This window comes from Scleropages formosus, chromosome 12, assembly GCF_900964775.1.
Source record: "Scleropages formosus chromosome 12, fSclFor1.1, whole genome shotgun sequence".
NCBI lineage: Eukaryota > Metazoa > Chordata > Actinopteri > Osteoglossiformes > Osteoglossidae > Scleropages > Scleropages formosus.
In genome coordinates this window covers 17,378,542-17,396,914 of record NC_041817.1, presented here as the reverse complement: position 1 = coordinate 17,396,914, position 18,373 = coordinate 17,378,542, and the positions used below count along the sequence as shown (strand labels likewise).

At 45.1% G+C, this 18,373-nt stretch overlaps 1 protein-coding gene and 1 long non-coding RNA gene across 2 annotated transcripts; one reads left to right on the top strand and one right to left on the bottom strand.

The window, feature by feature from the left end:
• Positions 1-195: 195 nt before the first annotated feature.
• LOC108920695 (transmembrane protein 198-B-like) lies at positions 196-17,697 on the top strand. The gene is made up of 5 exons (XM_029256792.1): positions 196-272; positions 13,052-13,321; positions 14,957-15,532; positions 16,654-16,895; positions 17,276-17,697. Exons 2-5 carry the CDS (start codon positions 13,153-13,155, stop codon positions 17,429-17,431), a joined length of 1,143 nt encoding a protein of 380 aa, XP_029112625.1. The 5' UTR covers positions 196-272; positions 13,052-13,152; the 3' UTR covers positions 17,432-17,697.
• On the bottom strand, positions 9,697-13,038 carry LOC108920696 (uncharacterized). The gene is made up of 3 exons (XR_001965004.2): positions 12,359-13,038; positions 12,035-12,170; positions 9,697-9,938 (listed from the first exon to the last, which is right to left on the bottom strand). It is a non-coding gene; the product is annotated as an uncharacterized LOC108920696 (long non-coding RNA).
• Positions 17,698-18,373: the final 676 nt, after the last annotated feature.

The window sequence follows — 18,373 nt, the reverse complement described above, 5'->3', positions numbered from 1 at the left end:
TACTAGTCCGATGCTGGATTGCTAGTTCACTGTGTAAGTAACCCCCCACCGCAGCACCATTCATTCTTCGGGGTCTTTGTTTCCATCCATGTTGCGCTCGAGAGCGCTGGGCGCACGGGACCGTCGGCCGATGTTGCTGCTGGACGCGCGGCGGGCCGGGCCGCGCGGGATGCCGGGCTCGGAGGCGGATTGACGCGCCGGACAAAGCGCTGTGTCGCGGTGGTCTCGGCGCTGTTCGCGCGCTGCTGTGCTGAAGTGGAGCTCAACGGAGGGTGAGTGACAGCGAGTGGCGGAGTGGATCGAGCTCCTCTTCTTTGTTAATACCGAGCAAAAGATGGGTAGCTGTGGCAACATACATGATGATGGAGCTGATTATTATTTCTGTGAAATGGCTGGAGGCTGTATCCAGACATGATGGATATGACTGAGAAATCCATAGAGCGATCAACGATCTGTGCGAAGCACTTAATGATGTACAATGAATGACATGAGGAGTGTAACTGTACCGTACGTGCATACCGGACTAAGTCGTTCAAACCATATTATATTAGCACTGGTTGCTTCCTAACGTTTACTTAAAACGGGCATTCGTTTCATATTTCAAACGTACGGAACATTCTGCGCTGTAAGAAATGTTAAAACATCAAAGAAGCGCGTGTTTATCACACCTCCGTGGACTCGTGCCATTCATTGTTCCTCGGTTCGTGTTGTTCCTGGACGCCTTTTGTTTCCTTTTCTCTTTTGTTTTCACACAGAGCAGATTTTTTTTGAAAAGGGGCACTGATGATGTAAGTGATCCTCCTCACACTGGCTTTCCGAGGCCGACCTAAGGAGCGCGGCATCAGTCGTATTGTGTACCCAATTAAATGTGGCACTGTGTAAACATGCGAACCCGGTGAACCCGTGTGCGCGCACGAGCCTCCTTCTCCCGCTGTGCTCGGCGCCCCCGCAGAACCGGGTCACGTGCGCGGCGAACGACGAAGACAGCGGGGCCGCGTGGCGGGGTCGCGAGCCCGGCCGGCTTTGTGAGGTCTGAGGCGCTTTGCGGTGCGTTTTTGTGTTAGTAACAGTTTTTAAATTTTAGGGCCACATGACCGAGGAAATCGAATCAGTTCTATCCAGTGTCATCAGAACCGATGGTCTGAGTGCCAGACTCCGGGCTCTCATCGTTCCTTAGTGTTTCGGTGGGATAGTTTACGTGTGAGTATGGAACATGGTCAGAATGAAAAATGGAAAGAAAAGCAGCACCTCACAGCCTTCTGGAGACATAAAAATCACCTCACGAGTGTTCAGTAGAATTATGAAATCCTGAAACTGGTGGGGTATTGTGTGTGTGTGTGTCTCTCTGTGTGTGTCTGTGTGTCTACCACCACCAGCTCCTCAACAGACAACAAACCTTTCCATACAGTTTAATCTCTTCCTCCCCACAACTTGGTAAACTCACAGTTCATTTCATTACAGCAATTTTTGAAAATTAACCACAGAACCGGGTGACAGCAACATATACAGAAATATAGACGCAGAAATTGCAAAAACGTACAGATACATACAACACAACTCAAAGGCAAAATGTTGCCATCTTTAGCAGGGATGATCGTGTAACACAGATGTTCTGATAAAATGTTCCAAAATTCCATACATAGCATGTATTTCAAAGCCACATTTCGGTACAAGCGGCTTCAGCTGTGAATCAGATTGACACATGTGGATGAGTAACATAAGATTAATGAGCCTACATTTCATAGCTTCATCAAACACACAGTTTGGGTTGTGGTTTAACAGACAGATGGAGAACAAATCAAACTATCCGTTCACGATCTTTTGAATAGCTGAATAAATGCTGTTCCAGTAAACTTATTGTCACGTCCACGCCCACAACACAAGCAGCAACACCTGAATCCGCACTAGCTCATGAGTAATCACTCACCCTATAAAGGCCCTCTTCAGCTCCCGTACCGTTGCGGAATCTCGTTCGGGACAACCGCCCTTCCTCGTGTTACTACACTCTTGCTCTGTCCACGATCTCCGTTTTTTTTTTTGGACTCCTTGCTTCGTTCTCCGACAACGTCCAGGCATCCTCGTTCCTGTCCCCTTCGCCTCTCCCTGGTTTTGAGACCTTGCCTCTTCCCTCAACCTCTAATGAACAACGCTGCACTTGGGTTCGGCCGTCTTGGCTCCCTGTGTTCCGCGTGACACTTATATTTGCCTCAGAGTTCCAGGAGTGGCCTTACACTTAAAACAGCTATGTTCTCTGAAATATTTTGAAGACATATTGTAGTAGTGTAACTGCTGCGTAACTGCAGTAGTTACACAGAGAGAGATTTTAGTAGTGTAACTGCTGTGTATAAGTAATATCTTAGCTCAAATTTCAACTACACTGTTTAATATCTAAGTGTTTAAGTACTTCTCAGTGCGATGTGTGTTGTATTACACAAATAGAAATAGGTGGGTTGCATATTAATGTTCCATTTCAGGCCTCTGTGATGCTGTATGAAAACTGTATCCTTCCTGACACACAGATGGGTTAGTCTGCATTATGATGAGAGTAGGAGGGAGCCAAAGAGGGGTCAGCAGTTAAAGGGAGGCTACTGGGCAATGCCAAGTGGACACCCTTCACTTGTCCAGTGAAAGCAGGCAAACATAGTTGTTGGGGAGGGTTTGATGGGTAAATCACGTGGTTGCGCTTTGCTATATGCATGACGTTGATTAGTCACACAACAATGGCCAACCCTAAAGCGATTGATCTAGTGACTGGGCATATTCACTCTCTGTAGCATCCTGCAGAATTAATTTTAACTCAGGGCGAACGCTGTAGAGCCCAGTTGGTGGTAAATGGTGTGGTTATTGACGTACAAGTGTGGCAGTCTGTGGGAGAGAACACATTTGTGAACAACAGTTTTGGTCAGATGACAGCTTTAAGAATCTAGGATAGCCAGAGGACTCCTCTGGCCTGATATGTATGTGGAGCACTGAGATACTGTCAGCAATGAGCTGTCTTTTTGAAACTTAAATGAGGCATTTGGCAGTTTGTGCATTTGTGCTAATTATAATCCCTTTGTGTGACTATTATGTAATTATCAAGAATGTCTTTGTCTTTGTGATGTAACAGCACTGGAGTGTGGAAGTATTAGCAGACTCTAAGGCAGCACTGTGTTGCTCAGAATTGGGGCAAATCTGGCTAAGTGGTTGTGGCCACTGTTTTAAGTGCTGTAAAAGGGTATTCCCATGAGTGCTCTACATCTGTCCCTATGTGAAGTCTGAACAGAAGGGTGTCAGTTTCCTCTGAACTGTGACATAGAAGGAAGCAAAGTGTGTATAGTGTATTTACAATGAAGGCTGTGCGTGTGATGAGCTGTATGTGGACAGTGATGCTGCACTGTATAATAAAAAGTGTTGTAAACATATGTTTAGAACAAGCAGTCCAGATAATAATACATTTCTAAGTCATTTGAACACACATACAATAGGTGATGGTTTTTAGTTGTTTCCATGGTGCTTTTCAAACATTTTCCTGTGACACACACACACATTTTCAGAACCGCTTGTCCCATACGGGGTCGCGGGGAACCGGAGCCTACCCGGTAACACAGGGCGTAAGGCTGGAGGGGGAGGGGACACACCCAGGATGGGACACCAGTCTGTCGCAAGGCACCCCAAGCGGGACTCGAACCCCAGACCCACCGGAGAGGAGGACTGTTGTCCAACCCACTGCACCACCGCACCCCCTTTCCTGTGACATATACTGGAAATATTTTGGTTAGGTGGAAGGGGCAGCAGGTACTATAACACACACACACACACACACACACACACACACACACACACACACACACACACACACACACACACACAACACACACACACACACACACACACACACACACACACACACACACACACACAACACACACACACAAACACACACACACACACACACACAAACACACACACACACACACACACACAAACACACATTTTCTGAACCGCTTGTCCCATATGGGGTCACAGGGAACCGGAGCCTACCCGGTAACACAGGGCGTAAGGCCGGAGGGGGAGGGGACACACCCAGGACGGGACGCCAGGCCGTCGCAAGGCACCCCAAGCGGGACTCGAACCCCAGACCCACCAGAGAGGAGGACTGTGGTCCAACCCACTGCGCCACCGCACCCCCTGGTACTATAACAGTTAAGGACATACATTTGTTACCTGAAGGTTGCTGATTTGAGCCAAACACCTACAAATGCTATGCCCACATGCCAGGCACTTTTCCCTAACTTTCTCAAGTAAAAATACCCAGCTGTTTAAATGGGCCAAATACAGTACAATAAGTCACTTCTGGATGAAAGTGTCAAATAAGCAAATAGTACACATCGTCTGAACCGCTTGTCCCATACGGGGTTGCGGGGAACCAGAGCCCAACCCGGCAACACAGAGCGAAAGGCTGGAGGGGGAGGGGTCACACCCAGGACGGGATGCCAGCAAATAGTACATGCTGTTAAATTTTCACAGGGATATGTGTCTTTGAAATGATAGTAGTTATGCAATAGAAGTTTCATAAAGACAAATGTATATTTCTTGGGCGGCTCTTTCTCATTCAGTCGTACTATAATTGGTTAGACTCAAACAGAGTGCAAGTGGGAAAGACACAAGGTCAGTTTTAATTCACCCGATTAAAGTCACTGTGGTGAATCCCACCAGTGAGATATATCACAAGCAGACACACTGTACAGATGTGGAATGAAGAGGAATGTACAGGAAAGCCTTTGAGTTCATAAACAATGCAAATGCAGGGCTTTATAATGTATTAATGTAGTTTAATTCTATTATCGGTGGGTGTGGTGGTGCAGCGGGCTTGGTCCCGCTCTCTCGTGGGTCTGGGGTTCAAGTCCTGCTCGGGATGCCTTATGACAGATTGGCGCCCTGTCCTGAGTGTGTACCCTCCACCTCCAGCCTTGTGTCCTGTGTTGCCGGGTTAGGCTCTGGTTCACCATGACCCTGCTTGGCACAAGCAGTGTCAGACAGTGTGTGTGAATTCTATCATCACCTCTGTGGGACAAGCGGTTCAGAAAATATGTGTGTGTGTGTGTGTGTTTTTATGGAGGGGCTTTGGACTATGGAATCTGTTCTGTAGAAAAGGTGTTCCTGGCATTCTTTTGTGATGAGTGTGTCTTGAAACAGCATTGTGTAGTTCTTGGATTACATAGCACATTTTTAGCAAGCTTATACAGTTTAACAGCCTTTGTCTTTTGTTAGAGTCACCGACCATGTTGACCTTTGCTGGTGTTCCGGTGTCCTTGAAAAGGAATTATAGATTAACTAACAGGTGACCTTCTGTCTTTTCATCAGCTATAATCACTGGTTTGGAAACAACTTTAAGATACTTTAATGTTTTAATGGGTGCAGCTGATAGCGTAGTGGTTCGAGCTGTAGTCTTTAGACCCAAAGATCACAAGTTCAACTCCCAGCCCTAGCTGTGATACCCTTGAGCAAGGGACTTACCCTAAATTGCTCTAGTATAATTAACCAGCTGTATGAAGAGGTAAGTAGCTTAACACTGTAAGTTGCTTTTGGGAAAAATGTCATATCTTCAGTAGTTATGGTGTCTGGTGTAGCTGATGAAGACTGATTAAAGGGTTTGCAGCTTCCAAGTAATGGAAGTAAAGTAACCCTAGCAATGATTAATTAAAGTACTGCATGCTTGTTTGTTGAGATGTGATATTTAGAACTTCCAGTCTGACTGAAAGATTTTGTCAGATGTAATCTGAAATTGAGAGCCCATAAGAAGAAGCCATTAGGAGGCAAAAGTTAGCATGCATTATGGACAATGGCTAATTTCCCTTTGTGAAGTGATCGCCATGAGCTCCTCCTGGATTGTTCAGCTATGATGTATAAAGAGGTGCTTTTGGGGATTCTTTTCACCAAATAGCCATCTGCTTTCACAATGCCATTCAAGGGCCTGATAGCTCCTCAACACAAAGGTGCAGAGAAGTGTGTTGAGTACCTTCAATCTTTACTTTTTTGATAGTGTAGCGTTTCACTGTTCACCCTAGTTCAAACACCGTGTGTGTTTCCTGGTCTCGTGTTTCGACAGTAATTTGTGAATAGATTTAATTTCTTATTTATTTATTTTTTTCTTTGTTATTTATTATTTTGTTGGGTCTAAATGAGCACCTTGTTGTTGCTGTGTGTGAACTTCCCTGCTGGGATGAATGAAGTACCATCCTATCCTGTTTGCCAAGGAATGAACTGTTCTACTTTTTTTCCCCATATACCTGTTCATCAAAAGGAAAGGTATAAGTGCTGTTGAGTCAGTTTACTCTGTGATTACTCGTATGATTTTCATGGTAGGGACTAGGGAGGGTACAGTGGTTTACTATTTCTTTCTTCCATGTACGTTTTTGGGCTATGGAAGAATACCTATGCAAACACAGAGAGAAGATGCGGACGTCACAAAGACTTAATTTATATTTACATTTCATTTGACTTACAGTTTTCTCCTAAGCGATTTACAGTGTTAAGCAACCCATGTCCAAACCCACAGTAGCGTCCGGACGGGAGTCCGACACGGACGCGCGTTGCTATTACGTCCGAACACGGACGAAACGTAAAATGACCTCACGTGCAGGGTGATGTTAAAAGTGCACTGTGGAGACTGTAAGACACTGGGTGGAGGTAAAACAGGAAACACAGACCAGGAAACACACACGGTGTTTGAACTACGGTGAACAGTGGAACGCTACTCTTGTGAGTATGACTGGAACCCCGAGATGTGACGAAATACCGGACTGGAACACTGGACCAGGACTGGAGAACAAGAGGCAGGAACTGACAGGACGGGCACTCGGGACTGGAACAACATGAACACCTAGGAAACAGACTGAGGGAACAAGAGACTACTAATCGCTAAGAGAGCACAATGGAACCGCTTATTAAGAATCCGCAATCGGTTCTGCTCCACTGGCTCCTTTTATACCTCCGTGTCCTATGAGGCTGTGAGCTGATACGTGGCTGTTCCCTAGCGTCACTGAGTGGCGCCGCCTCTGACCTGAGGGGCAGTAACCCCGTGGGACGTGACACCAGGAGCTCAGAAGTACTGGCGCTACCAGTTTCGCCACCTTGTTGCTTACATCACAGGACTGTTTATCAGAAGGGAATTAACACAGGCATAAAACAATGACAAAACAGTCCAGATATCACAGTATGTTGTAAAACATGAGTGGTGATATTTGAGGGACTATACAGGCATTGAGGAAGGTACGGAAATTTTCAACTTGCCTGCCCTTCTTCAGAAAGTAAACTGTAACCTTTGATAACGGTGCACCACACTCCGCCTGGAGTTTTACCAACTCATCCTGAATAAACTTGTATAGTTGCAACAGTTTCAATGGAATGTTTCAACAGGCCCGGCTCTCTAGAAGTAGTATGATGATTTTCTGTGGAGAGGGTCGCCACTGTGCTCCTCTGCATTCTACATTGTCTTTCAAATGAAATATCTTGGACTTGGTGAAGGCTACACTGTAACCCCTTATGACTGGCTGAGGCTGCCCTATGGCCATATGGTACTTCTCCTGCACATATCAGCACTGCTTCCCAAGTCCTGGCACTAGGTGAAGAGTGAGAGGTAATCTGAGGAAAGCCTATTTGGTTGTGTGTCACCTTCACCATTTGGCTCTGGGACTCCCAGGGACCCACTATTACTATAGCAGCTGTTCCTCATTCAGGCTGTTCCCCAGAACCTGGGGAGTCTCGTGGACAAAGACCTGACCACTGTCTCAGCAAGGCAGCAAACCTGTCAGATTTTACAAAGCCTTTCTGAGTATTAAAATATTCCTCTTATCCATTCATTGTCAATAATACTTGTCCAGTTTGGGATCACAATGGTCCAAAGTCTATACCAGAAGAATAGGGAGAATTTACCCCGGGAGGGGCCCCAGTATTGTCATGCACTGCATTTTATACAAACTATGTTTTGTGCATAAATACATAAAGATATTGATATGTTAACAATTAGTCTTGATTTTGAAATACATACTGTACATTAAGGAATATATACAAAAAACACTTGGATAATCTAGATATATTTATAAATTTGTCATTTAACAATTATGTGGTGACTCTCATTGGTTCTATCATTTTTGGCATCAGTTTCCTTTTTTTCATCTTATTTTCTTTATTCCCTCCCTGATACACTTGAGCTTTGCTATAAAAGCTAGATCTTGGACATTGGAGAAAGGATACAAGACACTCTGTTTATAGCCCAAAATGTATCATGGCACACAACCAGAATGTTAGATATTGCTGTCTGTTTAGCTGTCAGTGTACTGTATTGTGTCAAATCCACAACTGCAATACCATTTCATTTGAATAGCCAAGATATCCTTCGAGCTTTACATGATGGAGTGATTGTCACTGGTTTAAACTCTTTGTGAGGTTCACTGTACTTGTCATCTCTCTGCACTGGCTTCCTATAGCTGCCCGAATCAAATTCAAAACCCTGGTTACTGTGTACAAATGCATCAATAGAACTGCCCCCGGCTATTTACAGGACTTGATCAACCGGTACACCCCAGGCAGGCCCCTTCGCTCATCTACTTCTGCTCGCTTGGTGGTCTCGCGCACGAAAGGCAAAGCTTGGAGGTTCTCGGTTCTGGGTCCGTTGTGCTGGAATGACCTTCCCCCGTCACTCAGAACTGCGGAAACTCTGTCTGTTTTCAAGAAGGGTCTGAAAACCCACCTTTTCCAGATTCACTTCGCCCAAGATCTCTCCAGCTCATCTATGGTGTAACTGTTCACACATCGTAACTCCAGAAGCATCCCCAGATACAACCTTTATAAATAATAAAAAAAAAAAAAAATTGGTGTGGGTATCGGAATTTGTCTACCCTGTGTCTTATGCACCTCCTTGAACGATGAACCTTGGTGCAGTAAGTGATAGGGAACAAATCAGGTTTGCTTGAGACTTTCATGTCTGCAGTTATGTCTCTTTCTCTCAATGTAATGCATAAATTGTACTTTTGCTGAGATGTACATTGCTTTGGACAAAAGCGTCTGCTAAATGAATAAATGTAAATGGTGCCAGTGTGTTGCAGTTGTTTTTGACCTGTGGTACTGTGTTTCAGCAGCGGCAGCACAAACGCTTGATTCCTGTTGATCTGTTTGTTTTAGAAAACTAGGAGATACACAGCCTCTGTCATTTCACATGGTCTGTCTGTTGATTTCATGACTTTCCAGTTTGCCTGTCTGGCTGATTGTCCACTGGTCAGTCATCTTACACCAACAGTATTTGGTGGTCATATTTAATAGATCATAATTGGTACAGTAATTTAGCCTTAATGTGGATCAGTATTTTCATTTACATTCATAAATTTAGCAGACACTTTTATCCAAAGTGACATATTATTTCGCTGACACCTATGTCCAATATAATGTACAGTACTAGGTGCACTACAGTAAACTTTCTACAACCATTCCCCCAATTAAACAGATGAACAAACATAACACACTTGCTTACTCAGTCTGCTGCTGTTAGATGACTTTTGGCTGTATGTTGTTCATTGAATTTATGTAACTTCTGTGTCTGTAGTTTTTGCCATGTCTGGTTACTAAGCAACCGTCTACCAAGACACTATGGATGAAGATGTCCTCTAAGTCATATAAACATTTATATATATTTATTTAAATATTTAATAGCAGGACATTTTTTACATGAGCGATTTTGGTATATCAAACAGTCAGTATTGCAGCGGAAGTGGATTTGAACTAGGGACCTCTGCTACCGCGTCTGCCGAAGACTGATTGTGGCAACAAACAAATGGTCTGCAGTTGCCAGAGAGCAGCTGGGGATCGCTCTGAGCTGGCTTGAAGTGCTGTCTTTACGTGCCGGGCCTGGGTCCTGGTCCAGGAGGCGTGGGAGGAACCAGCAGACTCTCTGGAAGCAGCTTGAAGGGGAGAATTGGAGGATCTGGGGGTGAATCATTGCTGAGTTCCCTGCAGTGTTCCTCTTGGCTCATGGGAATATTTGGTTTAAGAAATCGTAAGCCATCTACAATATTATTGTCTTTTCTAATATAGCTTTCCATGGTGAGATAGCATTTTATCTGTCCAATATGTAGAACAAATATTGTCCTGTGTCATTTAAGAAGATATGCATGAGGACTCACAGCAGAAAACACAATCCTGGCCTTTGCCTTATTACTTTTGACCTCATTTTTTGCTCAGTATCTTGGAATGAATCTTAATGGCTCGCAGTCCATGTGGATTTAATGATACTTTCAGAATTACTGAGTAACTTGCTGGCATGTTGAGAGTGCTTTTCCTGTACTTCACCGCTACTGCTTCTGTCAGTCATCTGTGCTTTGGACTGCAATGTAGACTATGGCCCAACATATACTTTTGTAGGCAGTGCAGCTATCACACATCTCCAGTCTTCTTAATTGGAGGCATGTTCTTAGTGTTTTCTTTTTTCTGTTTTTTGCCTTTATTTATTATTATTTGCATTTATTTATTGCATTTGTTGAGACAATTGCCATGGTTTCTGCCATTTTTATATTATTTTACCAGGAAAACAAATGGACACTCAGTTGTCTGTTCTCCTGAAGTATTGCTGGTGGAAGTAGAACATAAGCAATTGGATTTTTTTATTCACGAGTTGTCTTGCTATTCGTGTTGCTTTTTTATACCTTTGCATTGCATGATTCTCAGTATCTAGATTAGTAGTAGCTGAGGTCAAACCTGAAAAGTTCCACTTCAATGACAACTGATGTAATTTGAGCTCTGACTGAGCTGCACAGTGTCAGACTTTGCCATAATAACAAAATTGGAAATCTACCCTTTGGCTCTATTGGCTGAACTTTTTACTAAATATAAAAATGGTAACCAGTGCAATAAACAACATGGATGTTGTGTTAGGGTGTACTGTTATGGTTCTTTGTGCACTTTGGGGTCACTTGGAGAGTGGGGGCAGCTTCAGCATTTGAAAAGGGAGAAAAAGCCTTGCAGTACACTTTCTTTGCATCCAGAAAGATGCCGGCAGACTTGAGTTTTAGATCTTGAAACATGTTCTGTTACAATATGCTTTTGGAGTACCCAGGGAAACAGCAGTGCCATTCTGCTTGGCCTCTTCTTCTACCGATACAGTTCCCTGTGCAGATGCCAGCTGACAACAACAATGTGACTGTTTTTAACTAAAGTGCTGACGCTCAACTGCCTGCACATGATTTGTAAGGGGCTTAATCTGGAGAAGAAGGAAGTAGAAGTAGGTGGGAAAATCACACACTGGAAAGAGGAAGAGAAATCACATTCTGCTCCAGGCTTCCAGAAGTACAACTGCTTTCTTTTGCCCTACTACTAGTGCTGCTAGTTAACTCCAGTGCTGCATTTGCTCACACTGACACTGTCCTCCGTGCAGGTTAACAGCAGTGTTGCTGCAAGCTTTTTCATGACTTTTGTGGACTGGTCGGTGCCTTAGTAATAAAGTGAAAGCATTTCTTCATCAGAGGTCATTGATCCACTGGTAGTAATTGTTTTACTGAGACCTGGATTTGCGATGTGTGTAGTAAGACGTATTGCTGAGCGGCTCTTCTTTCATCAGGCAAAGTACAAGTTAAAGAGGGTGGTTGTTTTGTGCAAGAAACAAGCTTTCGCGTGAAACATGTGTCTCTTATTTATTCCTCTTGCTTGACAGGTTAAAAAAAAAAAGAAAAACACATTTGATCAATTTTTTTTTTAACCTGTCAAGCAAGAGGAACGATTGCCGTGCCCATGCCATCGACTTGACGAGGAGCACCTGGGACCCAGCCCGGGGAGAGGCATAAGAGGACGCAGACCAACAACAACCGACGCGGAACCTAGTTCAGCCCTTCCACTCGCTGCTGCGTGCCCTCGCTTACTCACCTTCCCTTGTTGTCCCTTCCTCATTCCTGTCCCTTCGCCGTACCCTTGACCCCTGCTTCATTGCATCCTGTGTTTGACCACCGCGTGCCCTTTGACTACGAGTTCGGATTGTCCCGGAAACCCTGTTTGCACCTCGACTGACCTGGCCTGTATGATGACTTAGATTTCTGGATTTCCCCTTTAATAAAGCCTGGAGCTCTGCATTTTGTGTCCGCCATCTTCCTTCCGGCGCAGACCATGGCAATGATGAGGAGGACATCATATAACCATTTTGTGTCCTGCAGTGAGAAATGGTTATTAAATTGCAGCATTTTAGCGGTATTAAAGCTTAGGCAGGCAGTAGATCAGGCTTGTGAAATCCCTGTTCCTCCACACTATCTGTCCCTCAACCCCCTACCTTCATACATCTTGGCTAATCATCAATTCACCAGTGTTGCAAGATTAAAAAGGAGGAGATCTTGCTCACATTTGCAGCAGAGGAAGTTGGTTCTGCAAGTACTTGTCTGTGACTGAGTCCATTGCTCTGTTGAGCTCTTGCCATCACTGCTATACTTGGTCCTGATGCTTTTTCCTCCTGTGCTTGGAATATTAGGCTAGAGAGAAAAGGTCCGTTAACTACCATGGTGACGATTAATATCCTTTTAAAGTGGTTTCCACACACTTTTTGAAATGAATGTCTGCTTCCCCTGCTTCCCTGTCCTAGCAGTACCATGCAGTGCTGCACCACAAGGAAGGGAAGTCACTGCAGGATTGTATTCACCCTTAGTGATCCGGCTCATTGGAAGCGTTAAGGTTGAGTGAACCTCCTTTAGCTTTCAGGGAGAGAGAGAACCGTGTTAAGCATACCTTTCTTGGAAACAGCAGGATTTTATAGCAAAATGAAGTCATAAACTCATATTGTTGAACCTGTTTCCCTGTATTAAAATGTTTTCTTTTTCCCAGTGATCACTTAATATGAGCCTTGAGCCACCGCAGTGTGAGCTTTACTTTCTCAGAAGTCATATTTTGCAGAGCAAAAAGGAAATGTACTGTGATGTAAGAAGTTCAATAGTAATGATATGTGAAGAATCAGTTACAGAAGTTCCCAAGCTATTTACGTGTCATTACCTGATTTTTTTTTTTTAACTCAAGTTTCACATACCCTTTTCTCTCTTCACAGGTGGATGGGAATCTCCTTCTGAGCCACCTGTATCTCACCCCACCCTAATCCTCCCTCAAACCCTACCCCAGCACCCCCCACACCCACCCGATCCCATCACCATGACGTCCACCTTGCAGACGCTGGCCTTCAAGCTGGCCCCTCCGTCACGGGATGGCAGCCTGGAACGCTTGTATGACTGCGATGAACGAATCGAGCGCCGCTACGACATCGTTCCCTCGGTGGTCTGCTCCATGTGTTGCCTTTTTGGCATCATCTACTGCTTCTTTGGTACGATGGGCATTCCTAGGGAGAGCAGGGCAAACCAACAGAGGGGTTTCAGAATGGATGAACAGTGATTTTGCTTGCATCTAGTAAGCATGAACAACTGATAGTGTAGTGGTTAGAGCTATTGTCTTTGAATCCAAAGGTTGCAGGTTTGGTCCTCATCTCTGGCTGTAGTGCCTTTGAGCAAGGTACTAACACTAACCCTAAATTGCTCCAGTAAAATTACCCAGCTCTATAAATGGGTAAATAACTGTAAGCTTGTAATAACTGTTACCTTAACATTGTAAGTTGCTTTGGAGAAAAGCATCAGCTGAATGAATAAATGTAAGAGTAATTTGGGAAAATTAGATTGACTTGTGTGTAAAGCACACCTACACTGGTGTAGTCATTCTCACCTCATAGCCCTTAGTAGGTTCTACTCTTTGGAATGGTCCTTGATGGAAGACTGGTACATGTTGTCTTCTGCTAATGTGCTTCCTGTATGGGTCTGCATCAGGGAGCTATTCGACTCATTTCGTGACTGCAAACATTGCATAAGGGGACAGTGACACCCACAAAGGTCTTATTAAACACCTTTTTTATAGCTGGTTATCAGCAAAGGCATCCAGAAGGCCTTCTCTGATAGTGTAGGTTTGTATCCTCAGGAAGTGTAGGTCTAAAACCTGCTTGGACAGGAACAGTCATAGAGTACATCTGCTCAGGATGGGATGTACAAGTTTTGGCAGCTTGTCATAGACAAGGGCAGTTTTGACACACAGTTTTTAAACCTTGGTAATTTATTTGTTGGCACAATTGCAAATTCAGCATTTTCTGTCGCTGTCCTAAAGCAGGCAGTGTTTCAGATACAATGTGTGTGAACAGATAGTAACCAAGCTGTTAAGAGCCTGGTGGGGAATGCAGGAGTGTGGCCACAAGGCAGGAGAACACTGTCTCTTATTAGCTTTAGTTTTTTAATTAAAATGTACCATCTTTGTCGCCTCACCAACGCCTCCCAGATTTAGTCATTCAGATCGTGCCTTTGCTAACGATGGATGATTTCAATTTATGCAACCAGTCTTCGGTGAGACTTCTTCCATCATTCACCTTTCCTCTTCTACTGCCAGTCAGTCATGTGTTGGACCACATAAGAAGGAAGGCTAGTCCATCGAAATGCGTGGTTATGACCATAATGAGGAAGTGTAATGTGAGACTGTTGTGGTCCTGGGACAGAACAATTGACTTTTAGTTTGGGGCAGCGGATAGCATAGTGGTTAAAGCTGTTTCTTTCATATCCAAAAATCACAGGTTCAGATCTCACCTTCTGCTGTAATAACCTTGAGCAAGGCACTTACCCAAAATTGCTCTAGTAAAATTATTCAGCTGTCTAAATGGGTAAATAATTCTAGGTAGCTGATCACTGTAAGTAGCTTTGGGGGAAAAAGCATCAGCTGAATGAGTACATGTAAGTTGAGGATGTCACACGTAAAAGCTCACTGCAATGTATTAATTTTCTTTCTTTTCCCCTTCCGCTTGTGTTTCTCTGCACGCTTCATTCCAACCTTCTTCTTTCCTTTACCTTCATCCTTGTTGATAACCCATCTCCTCCATTTCCTAATTTTTAATGTCACCTTCTGTCTTGATCCTCTCCTAAACCCACAGGTTACCGGTGCTTCAAGGCGGTGATGTTCCTGACAGGCCTCATGTTTGGCTCAGTGGTCATCTTCATGCTGTGCTACAAGGAGCGTGTGTTGGACACCCAGCTGAGTGTGGAAGCCAGTGCTGGCATTGGCCTGGGCATCGGAGTTCTGTGCGGCTTGGTCACAATGCTGGTACGCAGTGTGGGCCTCTTCATGGTAGGCCTGCTGCTAGGTCTACTGGTGGCCATAGCGGCACTGGTAGTCATGGAGGAGTTCCATCACCCCCGTACGGTCTGGGTTCCGTTGGGCGTGCTGCTGGGCTCCGGCACACTCTTCGCGGTGCTAACGCTACAGTGGCAGCGTTGCTTCACCACGCTTTCCACTGCCGTCTTCGGTGCTGCTGTCATCACTGTTGCTGTTGACTACTTCGTGGAACTCTTCGCTCTGGTGCGCTACGTGTACGAGCGCATCAAGGTGGCACCGGCGCGGCCAGTGTGCTGGTTTACCTGGGTCATCCTGGGGGTGTGGCCCGTCCTGACCCTACTTGGGGTACTGATCCAGTGGAAAGTCACGGCAGAGGGCTACTCCCACACCAAGGGTGAGTCTCCCATGGCCTTGATTCAGGTCTGACTTGGGTCTTGATTTGGGCTTGGTGGTCTTCTGCTTTTTCGCATAGTAATTTTTACTGTAATTTGCATACCACTTTCCAGTTTTTCTTAGCTGTATGAAAAGAGAAGCAGCAATCTGTGATCCATTCATATAAAATGAAAGAGCCTACATGTATGCAGAACAATCAGTCTGATTTTGTTGATATTAATGCGTTTCGGTGAAGCTGTGAAAATTCTTCTTCGCGGTGTGATGTAAACATGAAAACTTGAAAAATTAATCCTTGCACTCCGTTCCCTTATGCAGTGTAATTTAAAAAAGTTTTCCCTATTCACTTTCAGTGTGATGTATTGTGAATTTGAGCACTCCAGTCTCTCCCACTCTGTGATATGTCATAAACGTAAAATCTCTGTTCAGTACCTCTGTGTCGTATAAACATTAACTCGTTAAAAGGTGAATACAACTGGCTACAGCTGAGCCATCGCCATGGTGACAGGTACTGCCCTCACTAGGTAACGATGCGATGGAAGAGGTGATGAAGGACGTCATTAAAGGAACGTCCTGGCACATGGTACCTGTCTGTGTGTTGCGGTGCTATCGAGGGAGTCCTGGAAATAACGGGACTAAACGGCATAATAAAGTAGAGCAGGGCACCACGTACACAAGTTTCTAGGACTTGCTTTTCCGTCACGCTCCTTTTACTGTGCCGTGCGGTAAGAATTTCTCGCTGAGATTGATAAAGCACGAATGAGGGCTGAAGCAAGTCCATAGGACAGTACGCCTGCATGCGAATGTATCAGATTATCACAAATAGTACTGCTTGGCTTTGTTAAAAGGTACTACAGTAGTAGAAGGGAGTGAGGCTCTAGCCGGCCACCTTCAGATCGCAGGTTGATGCTACAGTTCCTTCCCATTGTGTGTCTGATCCGTGTGTTCGATCCTGCGCGTGCGAGTCGTGTCATGTGTCCGTGGATGTCTGCGCGAGCGTGAATGTGTCTGACTGTTTGTGTCTTTGTGTGCGTGTCACATGTATGACTGTGTCACTCTCTTTGTTTGCACCTGCCTTTACTTGCGTGTTAGCAACAGGATCCCCTCTCTCTTCACCCCCCTCAGTGATCATCAGCCGGCAGCAGCGACAGGTCCAGCTCATGCGTATCCGACAGAAGGAGGAGCGAAGGGAGAGCCGGAAGAAGAAGAAAAAAAAGAAGAAAAAGAAACAGCAGCAGCAGCAGCAGCAGCAGCAGCAACAGCATCATCCTCATCACACACACCAGCCCAAGGCGCTGCACCCGGAACCAGCCTACCGGAGGAAACCCAACCCCATCCGTCGCTTCGACGGCGACGTGCTGTCCCCGGTGAGACAAATGCTTCGCTCTTCCCGCCCTCTGTGATAAGCTGAGGAGAGTTTTATGCTTGCGAACAAGAAGGAAAGAGAGAAACGAATAAAAACTTAGATTAAAAACATTTCAAGGGTGTCATTTTCATTGATTTATTAAGATTTATTGAAAACAAACGTCTTATGTAATTTCGTCCCAAGTAAGGTGATAAATAGACAGAATTAGTTTAACGGACGTGTGGATGAGTTAGAAACAAATTTTTGATTGTTTTTTTTTTTGTACATTGATGCCAGCCATTGAAGGGGGGGGGGTCTCGTAAAGCTGCAGTTAAAATATCTTTGTCTCTTTCATACTCCCCTGCGCTTCTCCTTTCCCTCCATCTCTCCCTTCCACCTCAGAGCTACATCCAGAATTTTCGGGACAGACAGGGGGATCGGCGGAGCTACCCTCAGGGCCGGCTGGTGGGAGGGAGCCACGCCGCCGTGGGTCTGGACTACGACTATGGTTCCACGGTGCCCCTGACGGCCTCTGCGGGGCCTGCCATGCGAGTGTAGCCCTAACAGCCGCCGTGCCCTTCGCTTGTCCAAGAGCGAGTGACAGCCGAGTGCTGCGTCCCTCCTGGGCCTCCTCCTTAGGAGCTCTTTCTGGAGGTGTGTAACAGCGAGACGACAGGATGCCCAGAGCCTGACGCTGTGACCTCCGAACTCCGAGGCCCATATTTACTAAGCATTTCTCGGGGATTTGTCCCGCGCAGAAGCTCTGACGAGCAAAGATATCTGTTAAAGTGAGAATGGCATTAGTGTGTATTAAATACCAGAGAGGAAGGGATTTTTTTGCTCGCTGTTACATTTGTATTCATGGATATGTAAATGCCTTAATGCATGTGATGCCATGGGAGTTTTAAAATGTGAGATTTCAACATGGTGGGCGGGAAAAATGCAAATGAAAACCTAATATGATTTATTGGGCCTTTGAGGGCTGCGTAGGAGGTAATTACACAATTACTTTAACCCGTAACTGTAAACCAGGAAGAAGCTCTCGTCGCCGCTTAAAAATGAATACAAAAAAACGTGAGGGACCCATTTGTACGCTTTAAAAACTTATTTTGCTGTGATTGGCAAAGTGAGCAGGCAGTTGTTGGTCAGAACGCTTTAGGTTAAATCAGCTCAAGGTAAAAATGACACCTCATGACCCCGTCCACTGGTAGAATGCGTTGACGTTCTTTTTAGTAAATATGGGCCTCAGATCCGACCCTCACCTTCTGGAACCGCCGGACACTCCAGGGCTCAGCAGGACGGACTGTCCTCGGGATCATGCTGAGAAGAGAGGGATCTGCAGAAATTTCCTATTACGCTTCCGATCCTCTGTTCTTATATGGCGCTCAGATTTCCCCATTTCTGTCTCTTTCTTCTCTTTTCTTCAGGCTGTGGGTAGTTCGGGTGCAGAAATTATTTAGTCGCTAGTGCGGTATCGAAGGCCCGAAGCCAACGCCATGG